This window comes from Annulohypoxylon truncatum (genome assembly GCF_022578515.1).
Source record: "Annulohypoxylon truncatum strain CBS 140777 unplaced genomic scaffold F4807scaffold_2, whole genome shotgun sequence".
Classification (NCBI taxonomy): domain Eukaryota; kingdom Fungi; phylum Ascomycota; class Sordariomycetes; order Xylariales; family Hypoxylaceae; genus Annulohypoxylon; species Annulohypoxylon truncatum.
This window is the reverse complement of record NW_025953788.1, coordinates 1,508,236-1,524,469: the sequence shown is the minus strand read 5'-3', so window position 1 is coordinate 1,524,469 and position 16,234 is coordinate 1,508,236. Positions and strand designations below refer to the sequence as shown.

The 16,234-nt window shown below is 47.7% G+C and overlaps 5 protein-coding genes across 5 annotated transcripts; 2 read left to right on the top strand and 3 right to left on the bottom strand.

Moving 5' to 3' along the window:
• The first annotated feature begins 145 nt into the window (after positions 1 to 145).
• F4807DRAFT_408101 (glycoside hydrolase family 2 protein) lies at positions 146 to 3,646 on the top strand. Its single transcript, XM_047996414.1, has 4 exons — positions 146 to 602; positions 685 to 1,637; positions 1,697 to 2,119; positions 2,177 to 3,646. Exons 1-4 carry the CDS (start codon positions 472 to 474, stop codon positions 3,292 to 3,294), a joined length of 2,625 nt encoding a protein of 874 aa, XP_047858957.1. The 5' UTR covers positions 146 to 471; the 3' UTR covers positions 3,295 to 3,646.
• On the bottom strand, positions 3,647 to 5,771 carry F4807DRAFT_408100 (glycosyltransferase family 31 protein). Its single transcript, XM_047996413.1, has 2 exons — positions 4,487 to 5,771; positions 3,647 to 4,428 (listed from the first exon to the last, which is right to left on the bottom strand). The coding sequence occupies exons 1-2, from the start codon at positions 5,483 to 5,485 to the stop codon at positions 4,093 to 4,095; spliced, it is 1,335 nt and encodes a 444-aa protein (XP_047858956.1). The 5' UTR covers positions 5,486 to 5,771; the 3' UTR covers positions 3,647 to 4,092.
• Positions 5,772 to 6,502: 731 nt separating this feature from the next.
• F4807DRAFT_408097 (uncharacterized protein) lies at positions 6,503 to 7,955 on the top strand. Its single transcript, XM_047996412.1, has 3 exons — positions 6,503 to 7,143; positions 7,202 to 7,432; positions 7,488 to 7,955. Exons 1-3 carry the CDS (start codon positions 6,903 to 6,905, stop codon positions 7,859 to 7,861), a joined length of 846 nt encoding a protein of 281 aa, XP_047858955.1. The 5' UTR covers positions 6,503 to 6,902; the 3' UTR covers positions 7,862 to 7,955.
• Positions 7,956 to 10,719: 2,764 nt separating this feature from the next.
• Positions 10,720 to 12,261, bottom strand: F4807DRAFT_449639 (cytochrome P450; the record flags this gene model as incomplete). The annotated part of the gene is made up of 1 exon (XM_048000047.1): positions 10,720 to 12,261. One exon carries the CDS (start codon positions 12,259 to 12,261, stop codon positions 10,720 to 10,722), a length of 1,542 nt encoding a protein of 513 aa, XP_047858954.1.
• A 904-nt stretch (positions 12,262 to 13,165) lies between these two features.
• Positions 13,166 to 15,573, bottom strand: F4807DRAFT_408093 (uncharacterized protein). Its single transcript, XM_047996411.1, has 2 exons — positions 14,851 to 15,573; positions 13,166 to 14,771 (listed from the first exon to the last, which is right to left on the bottom strand). The coding sequence occupies exons 1-2, from the start codon at positions 14,911 to 14,913 to the stop codon at positions 13,752 to 13,754; spliced, it is 1,083 nt and encodes a 360-aa protein (XP_047858953.1). The 5' UTR covers positions 14,914 to 15,573; the 3' UTR covers positions 13,166 to 13,751.
• Between the last annotated feature and the right edge of the window lie 661 nt (positions 15,574 to 16,234).

Sequence of the window (16,234 nt, the reverse complement as noted above, 5' to 3'; positions counted from 1 at the left end):
CGGAAATCTCGCATTAATTACATATATCATGCTTCTAACGAGACCAATCTGCTTAGCCAGGCTTAGTCATGCAGAATAGCATGTAACAATTGAAGGAAGCCGATAAATGGTGCGTCGCATCCTTCCCCTTAATTCCCCCGCACGAAGATTTAAATTTCCGTATTACATCCAACCAACAATTCCATGCCGAGGTACACTCTCTCTGGACTGCAGGACTTGTCCTGGACGCTCTCTAGTCTTCCCTCAAGGTCTGTCAAGGAGACTCTGAATAAGAGACTAAGAGGCGTCCAATAGTCAGCGACATCCTTGCAAGATACGGGCTGGTATCCCGCTGTACCAATAAAGGGGCTTTCTGTTTCTCTCTTTATTGATGATCCAAATCAGTTCAACCTACGCTTTTCTCGGGGAAGAAGCATTTCCCTACCATTTTGGGAATTGCGGCGTATATCTCTTGTTCCGAACCAGTTTAAGATGGCTCTCGTGAGACATCCCCTTGAACATGGCTGGACTTTCAGGCAAAGCGACAGCGCCGCGACTGGTGACTGGCTCCCAGTGAAGAAAGTTCCAACTCAGGTTCATATGGATCTGATTGCCAATAATAAGTAGGGATAACTTCACCCTCCGTCATATGGGATTTGGTCAAGTCGTTATTAGAAAATGAATGAGAGCTTACTTTTTATATAGGATTCCGGACCCATTCATTGACTTGAATGAACTCGCTGCGCGGTGGGTTGATGAGAAGGATTGGAGCTACAGAGTTCAATTCAAGAAGCCAGTTGGACCTTCGGTCCCTGGTGCTATTACCACCGATATTGTCTTCGAGGGTCTGGATACGTTTGCAACAGTTCTGCTGAATGGCAAACAGATTCTAAAGTCAGATAACATGTTCTTGGCTCATCGGGTGAACATTTCAAACCTTCTCGAAAATGACAACGTCCTCGAAATCAAGTTTGACTCTGCCTTTTTGAAAGGACGAGAGTTGGTAAAAGAGCACGAACAAGAGCACACTTTTTACGTTCGTCAGACAGATATCGGTCGAGTTCCAACTAGGAAAGCCCAATACAACTGGGGATGGGATTGGGGTCCAATTTTGATGACGGCTGGGCCCTGGAGACCTGTTTATCTTGAACAATATGTTTCGAGAATTGACGACGTCTGGATCCACTTCGAAGTCGATAAGGACTTGAAGACAGCTTCTGGCCAGATCTTTGCCAAAATCGCTGGTGTGAATTCCAAGTCGGTCGCTCTCACATTATCCCTTGGGGGAACTATTATCTGGGAGAATGAGGCTGCAGTTGATAACAACGGCCTGGCCAAAGCAGACTTTCAGATCGAAAATCCAGAGTTATGGTACCCGCATGGTTACGGGTCGCAGACTCTTTACGAATTGAAAGCGACTCTAACCTCAGCCGACGAAAAATCCAAACTCATCGGCTTTCGGCGAGTCGAACTCATTCAAGAAAAGGATGAATTTGGCAAGTCTTTCTATTTCCGCATCAACCAGATAGATATCTTCTCTGGTGGATCTTGCTGGATCCCTGCCGATAGCTTGCTCTCTCAGATACCCACCCAACGGTACCACGACTGGATGAGACTCATGGTTGAAGGCAATCAGATAATGCTGAGAATATGGGGCGGTAAGTCCCTGACAGATATCCCAATTAATTCATATAGGAGCACTAATGATACGGTGTAGGTGGCATTTATGAGGATGATGCCCTATTCGACGCTTGCGATAAACTAGGAGTCCTCGTTTGGCATGACTTCCAATTCGCATGTGCAAGCTACCCGACTTATCCCTCCTACTTAGAGTCCGTTGAGCAAGAAGCAAGACAAAACCTGCGCCGGTTGAGATCTCACCCGTCCCTAGTCATATGGGCAGGAAATAATGAGGATTACCAAGTCCAGGAGCGATATCATCTTCATTACGATTATGATGGGGATAAAGATCCCCAGTCGTGGTTGAAGTCGACCTTCCCGGCTAGGTATACTTATGAGTACTTGCTACCAAAGATTGTCAAGGAGGAGGATCCCTTCATGGTGTACCACCCCAGTAGTCCATGGGGAGACGGAAAGCGTACCACGGACAAGACAGTTGGAGATATCCATCAATGGAACAGTAAGTTGCTCAGAGCATCTACATCACACCGTCTCATCAATTGTTAACATAGCGAAGTATGGCATGGAAGGATGAACAGATACCAGGAGACCCATATACTGTCTGGCCGCTTTATCAGCGAGTTTGGGATGGAATCCTACCCACATCTTGAAACAATCCGCAATATGATTCAAGACCCACAACAACAACATCCGGGTTCTATGATGATGGACTTCCGCAACAAAGCCATCGACCATGAGCGCCGTATGATTACCTATGTCGCAGAGAACTTCCAAGTGAAGTATGATCTACCTTCATACACGCACCTCACGCAAATTGTGCAAGCAGAGACAATGCACTTTGCTTACAAGACATGGCGCCGGGAATGGGGTACACCAGGGTCACGTAAATGTGGGGGTATTTTGGTGTGGCAGTTGAATGACTGCTGGCCGACGATGAGTTGGGCTGTGGTCGACTACTATCTCGTCAAAAAGCCCTCATTCTATGCCATCGCAAACGCCCTGAAGCCCCTGGCGGTGGGCATATCGCAACCGTATCACAATTGGACGGAAGGACACGCGGACCCTACACTACCAGCTAGGGACACGAAATTCGATCTGTGGATCGCAAGTAGTCGATTAGACGCCGTTCAAGTAGAGATAACAGTGCGCTTTATTTCGATCCGAACGGGCCAAGATGTACATCCCGCGCTGAAGCTGGGTGATGTCAAGGTGCTGCCGAATAGCACGACGGAAGTCCTGAAAGATCATCATCTCCCAGTAACAAACCCGCAGTTCAATGACACGACTCGGCCTTTCGACCTAACGAAATATGATCCGTATGTCATCCACGCCACCATCAAAGACGGCGACCAGGTCGTCTCAATTGATTCTGCCTGGCCGCAGCCACTGAAGTACCTGGATTTCTCCAACCGGAATGTAACCTTCAAGGCCACATCCTCTGACCAACTATCTATATCCGCGGCTCGTCCCGTGAAGGGATTTGTCTTCGAGGAGACTCGTGCGATAAAACTGAGCGACAACGGCTTTGACCTCGTTCCAGGAGAAGAAAAGGTAGTGACGGTGACAGGCGCAAGCCTGGACTCCCTACGCTACACTTACATCGGTGCTCCAGAAGGGTCTTTAAAAGTGACGGTGTCTACCCCTGAAGGGCTACTATCAAAAGCTAGGCTCTGATGACACTACTATAAGGACTTGAGCTTGTCATGACTCAACTCATTAATACTATTCCCACCTTCAAGCTATCATTGCTGAAATATTGACATAAGGGGTTGAAAATCGAGTCGTGAAAGAAGCAATCCCCGGGTATGGTACATGGCAGCTTGAAAGCATTTTGTCCATAAACAAATTTTACCCAATCGTATATAATGTGAGTTCATGCATAACATCTTCCCCAAAGTACACATTTCGTCATGTCTGTCGCCTATTAGGTATGGGCTAGATGTGTCGATACGATGATTTAACCTTTACCACTTCGTGGTTGAACGATTCAGCCGAAACATGCACGTAGGTATTCGAAAACTGAACCAATGCATAGATATGAACCAAAACCTGGATTTTATATTCTGAATAGTAATTTAGTTTGAAAAATACGCTAGATGATCATGAATAGAAAGCCTTCCACACATGTACCTTCGGCTCATCTATCCTTCGGTGCCATCATCGTGATGATCATGCCTTACCCATACTCCTCGGCCTTGTATACAGCGTCCCAACGACCAATCATGTATACACCGGGCTAATTAACGTATTTTATACAATACGAGCCTTCGAAGAGTCTCTGGTACGTTAATCCAAGATACCGCATGCCTTCTAAGTATAATGCCCGACCCGCTAGCTCCATTACAACCAGCAATGCAGCCTGGTCAGGCGGAGCGGTATTTATACAGTCGCGATGCTCCACATCACGATCGGATTTGTCGATACAACTCCAGTAGCCAGATAAACTCTGACGATATTAAGCAGATATTATCTTCACGGCAGAGTCCAGGTCTCATGACTACAGGTCGCGTCCATGCGCTCGACGTAATTTTTAATTCGGTCGGTTACCCAGCCAGATTTCGTTCGTTCCGGAGTGTCCTTAGAAGCCTGATGTCCTAGCCTGAGAGACGCAGATGTCTTGCATGAGTCACCCGAGAAGGAGAATTGCATGCAGTCAGGCTGGTTCTCACAAGTGCTACGGCAGCCCTCGAAGGAATGCACGTCACCTTGACTGGCCTCGGACAAGTTATCCCAGTCATCGTGCTCGGACGACAAACGGGGCAAAACGTAGTACCGGAATACATCTCGATGCCGTAGGCGGTGGGAGTTCTGCCAAGAATTCGGCATTAGCAAAGTACCGCAATAAACAAAGCGAATCGATGCTTACCTTCTGGTTCCATATATACTCAAACCGAGCAAATCTGGGAATTTCGGCGGGCGGAATGTGATGATAACTCGAAGCGTAATAGCACCACGGCCTGTTATTAGCCCCACCAAACGTCGAGTTGAAGTCAATATCGCCGGGTCGATCACCGACGACAGTCGGAAAAGACCATAATAGCCTCGTACCAGAATCCGCCAGGGCCTTGCCTAAGACACAATCGCCAGCCCAGTGCGCGGCAGTGAAGTCATCGTAGGCCTCTAAGTTCTCACTACGATGCGCCACAACTCTCTGTAACGCCGGGTTGGAAACAACAATGCCCCCGCCGCCATAAGCGAAGACTATGTCGCCAATCTGCATCTGCATGCCCAGATAGTAAGGCTTGGATGGGTCGAAGTGCGATAGCCACTCCAACAGAGATTGCCAGAGCATATAGGTATCTCCCTCAATGAAGATATACCACTTCGCGTCAGGTCGCTGCCGCAGAGCTTTCTCAGCCAGCGGGAGAAACTTCCACTTGTCCAACTTCCAACCGGGGGTATCACGCCCGGCATCTGTGTTTTTGGCGGACGCCCATTGCTCTAGCTCCTCGGTCGTAAAAGCCTGCCTGCCCCCCTCTTGCAAGCGCCGGTAATATTCGAAATCGGGATTTTCGGCCACGATGTCGGGGTTGATTTCGTCTAAAGCATTATAGACATGGTGTCCCTCAATTTCTTCTTCGTAGTCGGAATAGATGGCGTAGTTGGGAACACATCGCAGAGTAGTGGCGAAGTGCACGGGAAGCTTCTTATGAGCCTCAGAAGCTCCGGTCCTGAGAATCACAAAAAGATCATCAATCCCCTTGAGCGAGTCGCACGAAGGTCGAGCATTCTTTAGGTATTCCGAGTCGCTTGCAAGTATTGGCTTTCGCACATATAGGTAGAACAGGAGTAAAGAGAAAACAGTAGCCGCCGTCAGAGCTCGGTATATCGAGCGCGGAAACAACGACGGCAAGGCTGAAAACATACTATAAGCCCCCAAGAGTTATGCTATACAGAAAAGCCGGATTATTAAGAAGGCTTAGCGATTGTAAAGAGCAACGAAGCTCCCTTTAACGATAAAGAGAAACGCGAGCAAGCCTGCCGCCGCGTCAAGACAATAAGAGTTAATCATTGAAACAAAGAGTTAAATGTGTTTTAAAAGAGAACAAGTCATCCCATAATGTTAGATGCGCTTGAGTTGCGAGACGCGAATAAAGTGGAAAAAAACTGGAAACTGTACGTAAAAGGGCTCGCTATTAGTTGACCAACTTCGTCATAATTTAGGGAGTACTTCGTACAGATTGACGACATTGCTTTCCAGGGGACGGCTTCCGTTGGCTCAGCCACGATTACGAAACTGGAGGCAGATCAGGGATTACATGGCGCTACCTGGATACCTCGTACCCGGAACCGGTGATTCGCTGGTTGATCATACGAAACAGGTCCTCACATGTGACTAGACAAGGGAGTACGCACATCAATGACCCACCTCACTTGTCTTAATGGAGATCGTTATTAGGAGAAGAACTGGAGTTGAAACGAAACAAAAAGTTGATAGGCCTAGGAAAGCTACGATTTTTTGGATTTATATGATTGGATGCTTACTAGGTATTAAGATTTGACTTTTTGAGGCTCCTAATTAATAATATTGAAGCTTGAGGATATTAACCTGTCAACTTACTCTCAATTGAAATGTTCGTTTCGAAGTGCTATCATTTGGAACTCGCACCGTGCTTTTCTAAACGGTACTATCCGTTGCCCGCTGTTAGATCGACCTGCCTTAAACCCTTGTACCATGTCCCCGAAATTCCGTTGGCATCGAGGACACTATTCGCCGGACATTCTCGAGTCCGCATGGCTGGAGCAGCCATATTCCTATCTTTTCGTGAATTCGGAAACTATTTACCAACAAGTTACTGCATTTTGATATAGGCAGACCCGACAGCTTGGGCGCTGTAACCTTCCCAAACATGGTTGGTGGGGAGGCGTCTATTAGCGCAATTGATCTTTGAGATGCCATAGGATGCAACCCGCCGATGGCGCTTACATCTTACCCGCAAGACCTCACCCGAGCCTATAACGGGCTCGTGTTAGAAGCTTGGCCTAGCATAATTGCCGTGCCATTGCATTGCAGCATACGATATCGCGATATGCTTTGCATCTCATCACGACCAAAGATGCCTCGTTATGCCCCGTTCAGAGAGCGTTGGGACCCGATCCCATCTAAGACAATGGGCGGCTAAATGGCACCATCAGCCGCGACTCCCGCGCTGTCACCATTCCCCCGGAGTCTTGTCTATCTTGTGCGACCAATATTAATAGAATTCTAGACTTTGATTTTATCAGAATCACTTGATGGCTACGGCTTTTATGAACTTGCCCGTTCTAATTGTCAGTTAGCTATGTGGTTTCGACTACTTGCTACGCTCATTTACGTGAGCACAGTTGCTGCCGGGCAAAATCCTCCTGGACCCGGTGAGCCAGCACCGATTTATGCCGACGGCGTATTCACAGAGCCGAGAGGGTCACAGTCGACCTACACATTAGGGTCAACGATGAACATTAGCTGGCAAACAGCGTACGAGACGTCAAATCTTTGGTTAATTGTCGATTGGAGATACTCTACGCCGATTCAACTTGCATGTAGGTTATGCCACAACTCCATCTCCACAAGTTCCAGTGCTGATCGAAACTCCGGCAGCCAATATAGGCCAAACATGGTATCAATGGGAGGTAGCTACGGATTCAAAGAACTCTTCAGATATATACGCATTTCGCATAGTTAATGCGTCGGGTACAGCTGCTCAACAATCAGACGGCGGTTTCATGAGCGCCGCCTTCTGGATCGACGGCTTACCCACGACTACCATTCCACCGTCTTCCGCCGCGTCTCACATATCGACTTCTGCCTCGGCCCCCGCCACGACGTCTGGTTAGTGCCTCTTCTCTCATTTAGCATCGGGCCATCTCACTAAACCACATCACAGCAGCGACGGCAGTCAGTTCTGCAGCTACAAGTCAAACCACGGGAATTGCAAGCAATGTTCAGTCGCCAGGTCTTACGAAAAGTGCCAAGATTGGCGTCGGTGTTGGAGTGGGAGTTGGTGGTGTTGGATTTATCTCGCTTATCGCAGGAATATTACTCTACCGACGATCACAAGACCGCAAGTTACAAGCGACCGATAATATGGAGCCCTATTCTCAAGTAGTGCCCCCGGCGCACTTCAACGCCCCAGAGGCGTTATATTATCACGATTATTATAAGCCACCGGTTGAGATGCAGGGCACTGGAAGAATTGTTGAATTAGACGCATGGGAGGTTTCCAACACCCCAAGATACCCCGTAGAGCTTCCAGGATAAAGGACTTAGACTTAGAATGCAATGTTTGTGAATACCCCTAGTTTTGAGACATAGATGTAGATACTTACATATAAACTGTTACAGTTAAAAGACCTCAGTCTTCACTCTACGCAAATGCTCAAATTTACCGTGTGTCGAGTATGATGACACAGTGTAATAGTCAGGGGCTGGTGGCTGCTTATGTCATACGTGGCTGCATGAATCCTCTCAACATTTAGTTGAGGAAACGGGACACCTCGCCTTACCTCTCTCCTGTTTGAGCTGACTGGTCATCTTTAACTCACCTACTATGTAGTAACGAGAATAGACTTTGCAGAGAAATAGCCCCCACTACGCCACTTGGTGATCTCACCCCTTTCCCTCACAAGTCCAACTCATGACGCCGTCAGCATTCTGCGCCACCTCCTTTTTATGGTCCCACTTATATATATGGCTGATACGTTCAACTGTGGCTGATATCCCTCTCCCCTATTCCACAAGTTTATCGAAAACTTTCTTAATCTGGGTTGTTTATGGTAACTGAGAAGTCAGTTGTCATCTTTCTATCATGCGCAATAACAGTACATGGAAGCTGAGCTCGTACGTACACCCAAACCATCATCTCCGAGTACCTGTTTGATAGCATTTTACCCTTTTTTCATGTAATACTGATGGACTGTGAAAATGCTCTCCCAACTCATGCCATTTGTACAACTTACCTACTCGGGAATGCCCATGGCAGCACATACACTCGAGGGTAAGGTGAAGATTCATTGGTCATGCGCAGTCGCGTGATCTACCAAATCGTCATTTCTTGACGTGGCAGTGTTGCCAAAAGTCTACCACAGTCCTCACACTAACCTAACAATTGGAATGAATGGAGGAACAAACATCCAAAATATTGTAATGTAATGAGTAATATAAGTAGTGATAGTTTAGTGATATGTTGATCTGTACGTCCTGCAAATGGAAGGTTGAACGGAATGCCCGGCAATTCCTCATGTTCATGATCAGGAGTCTAATCATAGACTAAGGTGTTCTAAAGTCCTAAGTCCAATCCTAACCATTAATGATTCTCTGAATGCGACACAATCACTCAGGATAGACATATCCAAAAAATCATGACACCCACGGCGTACATAGTTACAGAAACCACAATAATGATAGGTATTTGTATGTCTTGCAACCAGACTTCTTCCTTCGAGAGAATACCTCACCAACGGCCGAATATCGACACTGCATCCTCAAGCAGAAACATACTGGCCCAGCTATAATAAAATACCACGAAATTTGTTACTAAAACCCCGAGGCCTTCGCAACTCAATGTGTACCAAACACTACGACAAGCAGGTATGCAACTGCGGCCGAGAAACCGGCGTATTGATATACAAGACAACCGAGTGGTGCATGCATTCCAAAGTGATGGGAGTAGAGAAAGCTTGCGGTCTACCGCACCATACCAAAGTCTGCGGGGTGAAGGTCAAGGATGAAAGTTGCTTTTTCTGTATGCTTGCTGAAATTGGTTATATGAAAGAGACGCGAGGTTAGACCTAAATATGATGTCGAAGAGTTGAAACATCTACTAACCATCACAGACTTTTCAGGAAACGATAAAACAGAGGGCCTTACTTAGAGAGATGGAGGGGTACTATCTTCTGAATCCATCATTCTGTTATCTTTTGCCGACAAGTGCTTCAGAAAGTCCAAGGTACACCAATCCGTTTATCTAACTATGAGGCGAGTTGGTTGTTCCGAATAAGATGGGCTCATTGAATATTTGAAGCATACTCCTTTTTAGGTAATATTAAATCATGATAAATAAACAGATGAACGACACTTCAACAGGTACCCACATACTAGTCAATTGCTTAATGAGGCACGTTATGGTATGCCTGGTAGCTACCTACCTACTTCAACGAAACCAGAGTCGGGTGACTTACTCTTCGCAGTGCGGCTCACAATCTATGCCTAGGTATTTTAGTGGATCCCGTGAGCCATCTCGACTCTCGCCGTCGCTGCCCACGGCAACCGGGAGATTTTCGGATCTCGATACAAGGCTTATATAGCGGTTTAAATCTTCAAAATTTCAAGCCGACCTCACTAGTCTTGAAATCTAGTGGGTGACTTGAGGCTAGAGAAAACTCGTTCGAGCCAAGCTGTGGTAGATGGTTATATTCCTACTACAGCGGACTCGGGGTTTTTCGTAGGTCGCCGATTCAGTTCGGGGCTGAGCTTTTTTTGCATTTCCTTTTTTCCACATGGTTCCTTTTTGTGAGTTCCTAACCTAGGTAGGTGATGCATTCGTACATTTCTACACCCCGAATTCAACGATGCTGCATTTCACATAGGATAAAATGTATATCTACCTCAACGCATTCAAGACTGTACTATTCTTTTAACTACATCGTTTCGGAATGACCCCTTGCGCCGAAGTAGGCAGACATGAAGCACTTGATCTCGCGATCTTATTAAAGGTCTAATAACTCGTCTACGAGGACTAACCAAGGCTTTGGGCTTCTGCTCATCAGCGACTTCATAGTCACAACCAACTACAAGCGTGCTACATCGATCGCATCCATAAACAAGTTAAACATGTGTTGACACTTTCATAAAAGAAGCATCACGACGAAATTCTTAAGACGCCCCTTGATTAGTAAGCTAAACCGGTGTCGAGCTTCAAAATCATGCTGCCGGCAGGTCGGAAAGTATCTAACCAACAAATTGAAACTTGAACCCAAATGATTTCATATGCCTAGATCCATCAGTCATAATCGTATTCTCATAAATTCATCCACAGTAAGCCCGTCCCTCTAGGCTTACCTCCCTAGACAGCTTACATAATCACACCCCACAATCCCCCTCCCCCTTTTTCCCTTACCTCACCTCACCTCCCCTCCCCTCCTCCTCAGCCCAATCTCCAACGCAAGCGGCTTCCTCAAGAACCCCTCACGAGTCCTCATCCCGTCCTGCCTGAGGAAAACCTCGTACCTTCTCGCCCACGTCGCCGCAATCATCTTCATCTCCATCTCCGCGACGTTGCGGCCGACGCACGCGCGCGGCCCCGTCGAGAACGGCAGGAACGCGTTCCTCTGTCTTAGCGACGCGTCCTCCCAGCGCTCGGGCCGGAACTCATCCGCGTCCGCGCCCCAGATCTCACGCGAGTGGTGGATGCTGTACGTCGGCACGCTGAGTACCGTTCCCGGCGGGAAGAAGTGTCCACGGATGGTCACGCCCTGCGAGTCCGGCGGGATCACGCGCGGAAGTCCGATGCCCGACGTCGAGTGGATGCGCAGGGTCTCGTTGATGACGTTTTGCAGGTACGGCAGGTTCTTGATCGCTTCGTACTCGGGAACCTCGGTGGCGTCGTCCGGGACCGCTGCGTCGAGCTCCGCTTGCAGTTTCTGCAGGACGCCGGGGGTGCGGGTGGCATAGTACAGGAGCGCGCAGGAGGAGTTGGAGGTCGTGTCGGATCCGGCGATTAGCTGCGTTAGCGCCTCGGCGGTGAGCTCCTCGAATCCCAACGGCTCGCCTTTTTCGTCTCGTCCTTCCTGGAGCAGGGCGAGGAGATCCCGACGGTTGATGTCTGGCGGATTTTCGAGACGATCCTTTACACGCGCGATTGCGATGCCGGCCAAGTTTTCAATGGCTGCAAGGCCCTTGCTGAAGAAAGGGTCAGGGAGCCATTTCGCATACGGCTTCAGCTGCGGGAGACAGCCGAGGGTGGCGGATACCTCACCGCGCCGGTTGAGGATATCGACGGCTGGCGCATAGATCGGAGGTTTGTCGACCGCCGTGCGGACCTCAGCTATGTCTGCCCCAGCTTTTAACATGCCGAAGGGGGCGCCAAAAGCCAGATCTCCGATAGTGTCAAAGGCGACATAGTTGAACCATTTCAGGCAATCGATATAAGCTGTCTTGTTTGCCCCAGCCTTAATTAGCTCATCCCAACGGCTGACGAATGTCTTGAGGTTTTGCTGGATGTAAGGCTCAAACTGGACTATCGACTTTGGAGCGAAGGTACTAGCGACGAGCTTTCTCTTCCGGGTGTGCTCAGCGCGGTCCCTGGTGTTGAATATACCACGTCTGATTGACACAAAAGCGTCATAGAAGTCCGACTTGAGGAATCCATTTCCATGGCCATAGATTATCTGGATAGCATCATCATCGGCAATGCTGATATGGTTCGGTTGAATCCTCACAACAGGTCCAAGCTTTTTATGGACATCGTCCACAATGAAGTGGCGTTTACCTCTTCTAGCAGTATAGAGTAGCCATAAGTTGGTAAACTGAGCGGGAAACGGAGCAGGAATATCTCGAAGGTGGCTGTATGTCACCAAATATGGGTAGAGATAGTAGACCACGAGAGCTATACCTCCGACAACCAATGACCAAGGCGATATAAGCCGGTCGATGATTGCCATAATGACCAAACGTCGTCTGTGATAGACCAGCTTCAGCTGCTTGTGTTACGCTGATAAATGTAGCGAAGTCAAAATTTTCTTTTCTAATTCCACCGCCTAAGACACGCTTTGCCCCCACACCGCTCGAGGGAGGAAACACGATGAAGCTATACTAGCTTTATATAACGGATCAAGTATACCTTGGAAGACAAGCGTTTTGGAGATGAATGCGGAGAATTGGAATTATGAGTATTGGTGTGACAAGGTCTCCTCCAAGTCGAATACCGGTAGTGTCAATCGGGTTGTACAAGTCAAAATCTGAAAGTACATATTAGGTAGTATATGGCCCCGTTTCTTACGCTAGCTGAAGTCATCTCCTCAGAGGAAGCTAGCTAGGTAGGAAGGCAACCGCTGCACGATGACCAAAACCACGTTGTAAACCCCTGGTACCTTCCTCGCCAACAATCACACTAATAACGGCATCTGAATCCTGGGGAGATCGTGCACCAATGACGTCGACCGGGGAAGCTGCGTTATTCGTTTCTGTGGGAAGAGGGAAGGAGGGGAGACATAGATTGAGACACACACTTTTAACATCTCCTCAAGTTAAGCGATACGGTAGCTAATGTCGGTATCTAATTACGTCTACATACCTCAAGAGTGATGCGCAAACCTTGTGACAATGTTTCACAGCATATACCAGAAATACACTGTATTGTTACAATTGAGCTGTTGGTTTGTTGCCGTGATCTTGTTCCGAGTCGGGGTTCATCTTGGCGAGTGCGCGTTGCTTAGAGCTTCTAAGTGGAGGATCGATTTGAAATGGATGGTATCGTATTGGATTAAGAGCATCTTATATTGAAGCTATTTCACTAACGTTGAGATAAGGTGTCTGGTTTAAGATCAAGGTGAAGTCGCGAAGTTGGAGCTGTTATCCACTCATAGCTAACTACCCCATATGTAAATACCTAGTCTAAATATGTATCCTATCCTATCTATTAAAGTCATATTATGCGTCTAATGGATCACATGTGCTAATGCAAACACTTTGTAACGTCAAGCTGACATAAGTTCCTACCTATTAGAAAATCTACACAATTTAGAAGGTCTGTTATACCATGGATGAATTAAGAATCGTTTTCTACTCATTCCGAGGTTCTTGGTTGATGGGATTATCTTTGCCGACCCGAATATTGGCTATTATGGACGATTCCGGGCCTCGGCTACCGGCGTTGGAGATTTCGGGTGCGCTACGTCCGTATGACAGGGGACTTGGGAATAGGTACATTTGTACGTAGGGCTAGAATGTGCTGAACACGTTAGAACCAAGTGTGTCTAATTCTATGAAGGTCAGACCACACAGACCACACAACGAAAGGCGAATACGAATATTCGAGTTAATTATTTGGTATTTTTGGTTACTCGATGCTACCCAGTAACAGAAGTCAACGGAACTATGCCTGACGATGCTCCCACTACCCCACTACTCCGATAAGTGCCAAGGTAATTGCTTATAGCTTCCCGGCCGTGCGGAAATCTTCGAAAGCCTCGATAACGCGGGCCTTCATGGTCTTCTCGCCCTCTCTCACCCACACACGGGGGTCGTACTTCTTCTTGTTCGGCTTGTGGGGACCCTCAGGGTTGCCAACCTGGGTCCTCAGGTAGTCGATGTTGTTCAGGATGAAGTCACGGTGACCAGTTAGATAAGCCCACTGGAGATCTGTGTCAAGGTTGACCTTGACGACACCGTGGGAAATGGCCTCAAGGAATTCGTTCTTGCTGGAACCAGAGCCGCCGTGGAAAACGAAGAAGACGGGCTTGGCCTGGCCATCGTTCAGCTTCTTGGCGACGTGGGCCTGGTGCTTGCCGAGTAGTTCAGGGTGAAGCTTGACATTTCCAGGCTGGTAGACACCGTGGACGTTGCCGAAACCAGCGGCAATGCTGAAGAGGGGAGAGATGGGGCTGAGCGCCTCGTAGATGGCAAGAATATCCTCAGGTTGCGTGTATAGGGAGTTGTTGTCAACGTCTTCGTTGTTGACACCGTCTTCCTCACCACCCGTTAGACCAACTTCCATTTCTAACCACAGATTCAACGGCGCCGATCGCTTAAGGTATTTAGCGGTTGTCTCAATGTTGTACTTGAGCTCTTCCTCTGATAGATCGATCATGTGGCTGCTGAAGAGAGGGGTGCCATGCTCCTTGAAGAAGGCCTCATCGGCATCGATCATACCATCCAACCACGGGAGCAGCTTCTTGGCGCAGTGATCACTGTGCAGGATGACGGGGACGCCGTAGATAGGGGCAACTGAGCGGACGAAGTGTGCGGCGGCAACAGCGCCAGCGATGGAGGCTTCTTGGTTACCATTGGGAATCGACTTGCCCGCGAAGAAGGCAGCGCCTCCGTTGGAAACTTGGATTACAACAGGAGATCGAGATTCCTTAGCTGCTTCGAGGACAGCATTTACAGTGGAGGACGAGGTCACATTGACGGCGGGGAGCGCGAACTCGTTCTCTTTGGCATATTGGAATACCTAGGGGGAGAAGCGAATGTTAACTTTTCATGTTTGAAGTCCTACATATCCAGAGTGGTATTGGTCATAGTTAGCTTACCTTTTGAACATCCTGGCCGTAGATAACGCCAGGCTTGAGGTTCAGCTTATCCATTAACCCCATTATGACTATGACTATTCAGGACAATTGACGAGGTAGAAAGGTTGATGTGGTTTATGTAGGATGTAGATGGACGGGTTGGTAGTGTAAGAAATAAGAGTGATGGTTTAAAAGTATCGTTTGTTTTCAAATTGGTGAGAAGTCTGAGGGAATTAAAACAGCAACGACGAAAAAATAGTTGAAAGAAGGAGGGGGGCAGCGTTTGGAGGGGTTATACCAGTTATGTTGGGTCAGATTAGATCCACGGTGACGCAGAAGCGCAGAACGGCCGAGAATTTATTATGGAAACTCACCTCAGGTGTGACCCGGATTATTTCGAGAGGTAAAATGTACCGTCTATAAAACATTCTTAGTCAAAGCTTTTTCGGGTCCCTTGACCTTTTGCCTTTCCGCTACTGGCCACTAGACCCAGGTACCTCGATGTGCCGTCCCGGACACTCTACGGAGCAATGGGCGGGTAACTCGATTTCTAGAGCTTCTTTAGATAATATCAAGGTAAAATGCCGGCGATCTTGTCGTTTTACCCCTCCAAGACGTCAGTTTCCATTCGGGATGTCAAGGTGGGGTAACCCGATTGTTTCCAGCTTTCGGAGGGGCATTGAATTGGAACTTATTATAAATTGGGTCTATATCCCATGCGATATACTATACGCAGCTGTGAGACTCACAAATAAGCAATCCTATCTCAATGCTGTGTGATAATTCGAAAGCAATGGTGAAGTCAATTGCGGAGAATCTTTCATCATTGATGCATGTGTACCATGGGAGTCAATCGAGACTGCCCCGCCAGACCCTCCTACTCTGCTACTGTACACTAAAGTATAAACTTTCAAGGTTCCCCCACCAGTCCCACTTTCCAGGGCTCCATCTAAGCTTCTTATCTTATCAATGAATTATTTAACTGTTTCTACGTATCAAGCACAGATTGAATTCTTTCACAGATTCAAGGTGCTAGCGAATCTCATCCTCGTATCATATTCTTACCTGCATATCAGTAGGTATTATATTCTCACTGTTGAGTTCTTCTCAATACGAGTTGCGCTGCTACCCAATACTCTTAGTCAAGTCTCACCGGGCATATTCTGTACAGGGATCAAAGGTTGAGACTAAGAGATTATATAAGGTAAGTAACTCCGAATCTATTTCTGACTTGAGGCCTTTTCCAGGTGAATTTAGAGTTGACCGCCGCCTGCCGCCATGTGGGAAGACTTCCTAGGATGGTAGGTAGACGCCAACCTCATCAATAAGTCCGTTGAGGTATATTGCAACTATTTGAGGCTTGAGGTGTTAATTGTTCTCGGTGTGGAAAACGCGCGTATACTTT

Excerpts from the sequence above, each read along its gene's own strand:
- F4807DRAFT_408097 (XM_047996412.1), top strand. The coding sequence starts at position 6,903 with ATGTGGTTTCGACTACTTGCTACGCTCATTTACGTGAGCACAGTTGCT. Across the intron at positions 7,144-7,201 it reads TACGCCGATTCAACTTGCAT|CCAATATAGGCCAAACATGG; the intron begins GTAGGTTATGCC and ends AAACTCCGGCAG. Across the intron at positions 7,433-7,487 it reads GGCCCCCGCCACGACGTCTG|CAGCGACGGCAGTCAGTTCT; the intron begins GTTAGTGCCTCT and ends ACCACATCACAG.
- F4807DRAFT_408101 (XM_047996414.1), top strand. The coding sequence starts at position 472 with ATGGCTCTCGTGAGACATCCCCTTGAACATGGCTGGACTTTCAGGCAA. Across the intron at positions 603-684 it reads GATCTGATTGCCAATAATAA|GATTCCGGACCCATTCATTG; the intron begins GTAGGGATAACT and ends CTTTTTATATAG. Across the intron at positions 1,638-1,696 it reads AATGCTGAGAATATGGGGCG|GTGGCATTTATGAGGATGAT; the intron begins GTAAGTCCCTGA and ends GATACGGTGTAG.
- F4807DRAFT_408093 (XM_047996411.1), bottom strand. The coding sequence starts at position 14,913 with ATGGGGTTAATGGATAAGCTGAACCTCAAGCCTGGCGTTATCTACGGC. Across the intron at positions 14,772-14,850 it reads ACGGCCAGGATGTTCAAAAG|GTATTCCAATATGCCAAAGA; the intron begins GTAAGCTAACTA and ends TTCTCCCCCTAG.
- F4807DRAFT_408100 (XM_047996413.1), bottom strand. The coding sequence starts at position 5,485 with ATGTTTTCAGCCTTGCCGTCGTTGTTTCCGCGCTCGATATACCGAGCT. Across the intron at positions 4,429-4,486 it reads AGTATATATGGAACCAGAAG|AACTCCCACCGCCTACGGCA; the intron begins GTAAGCATCGAT and ends AATTCTTGGCAG.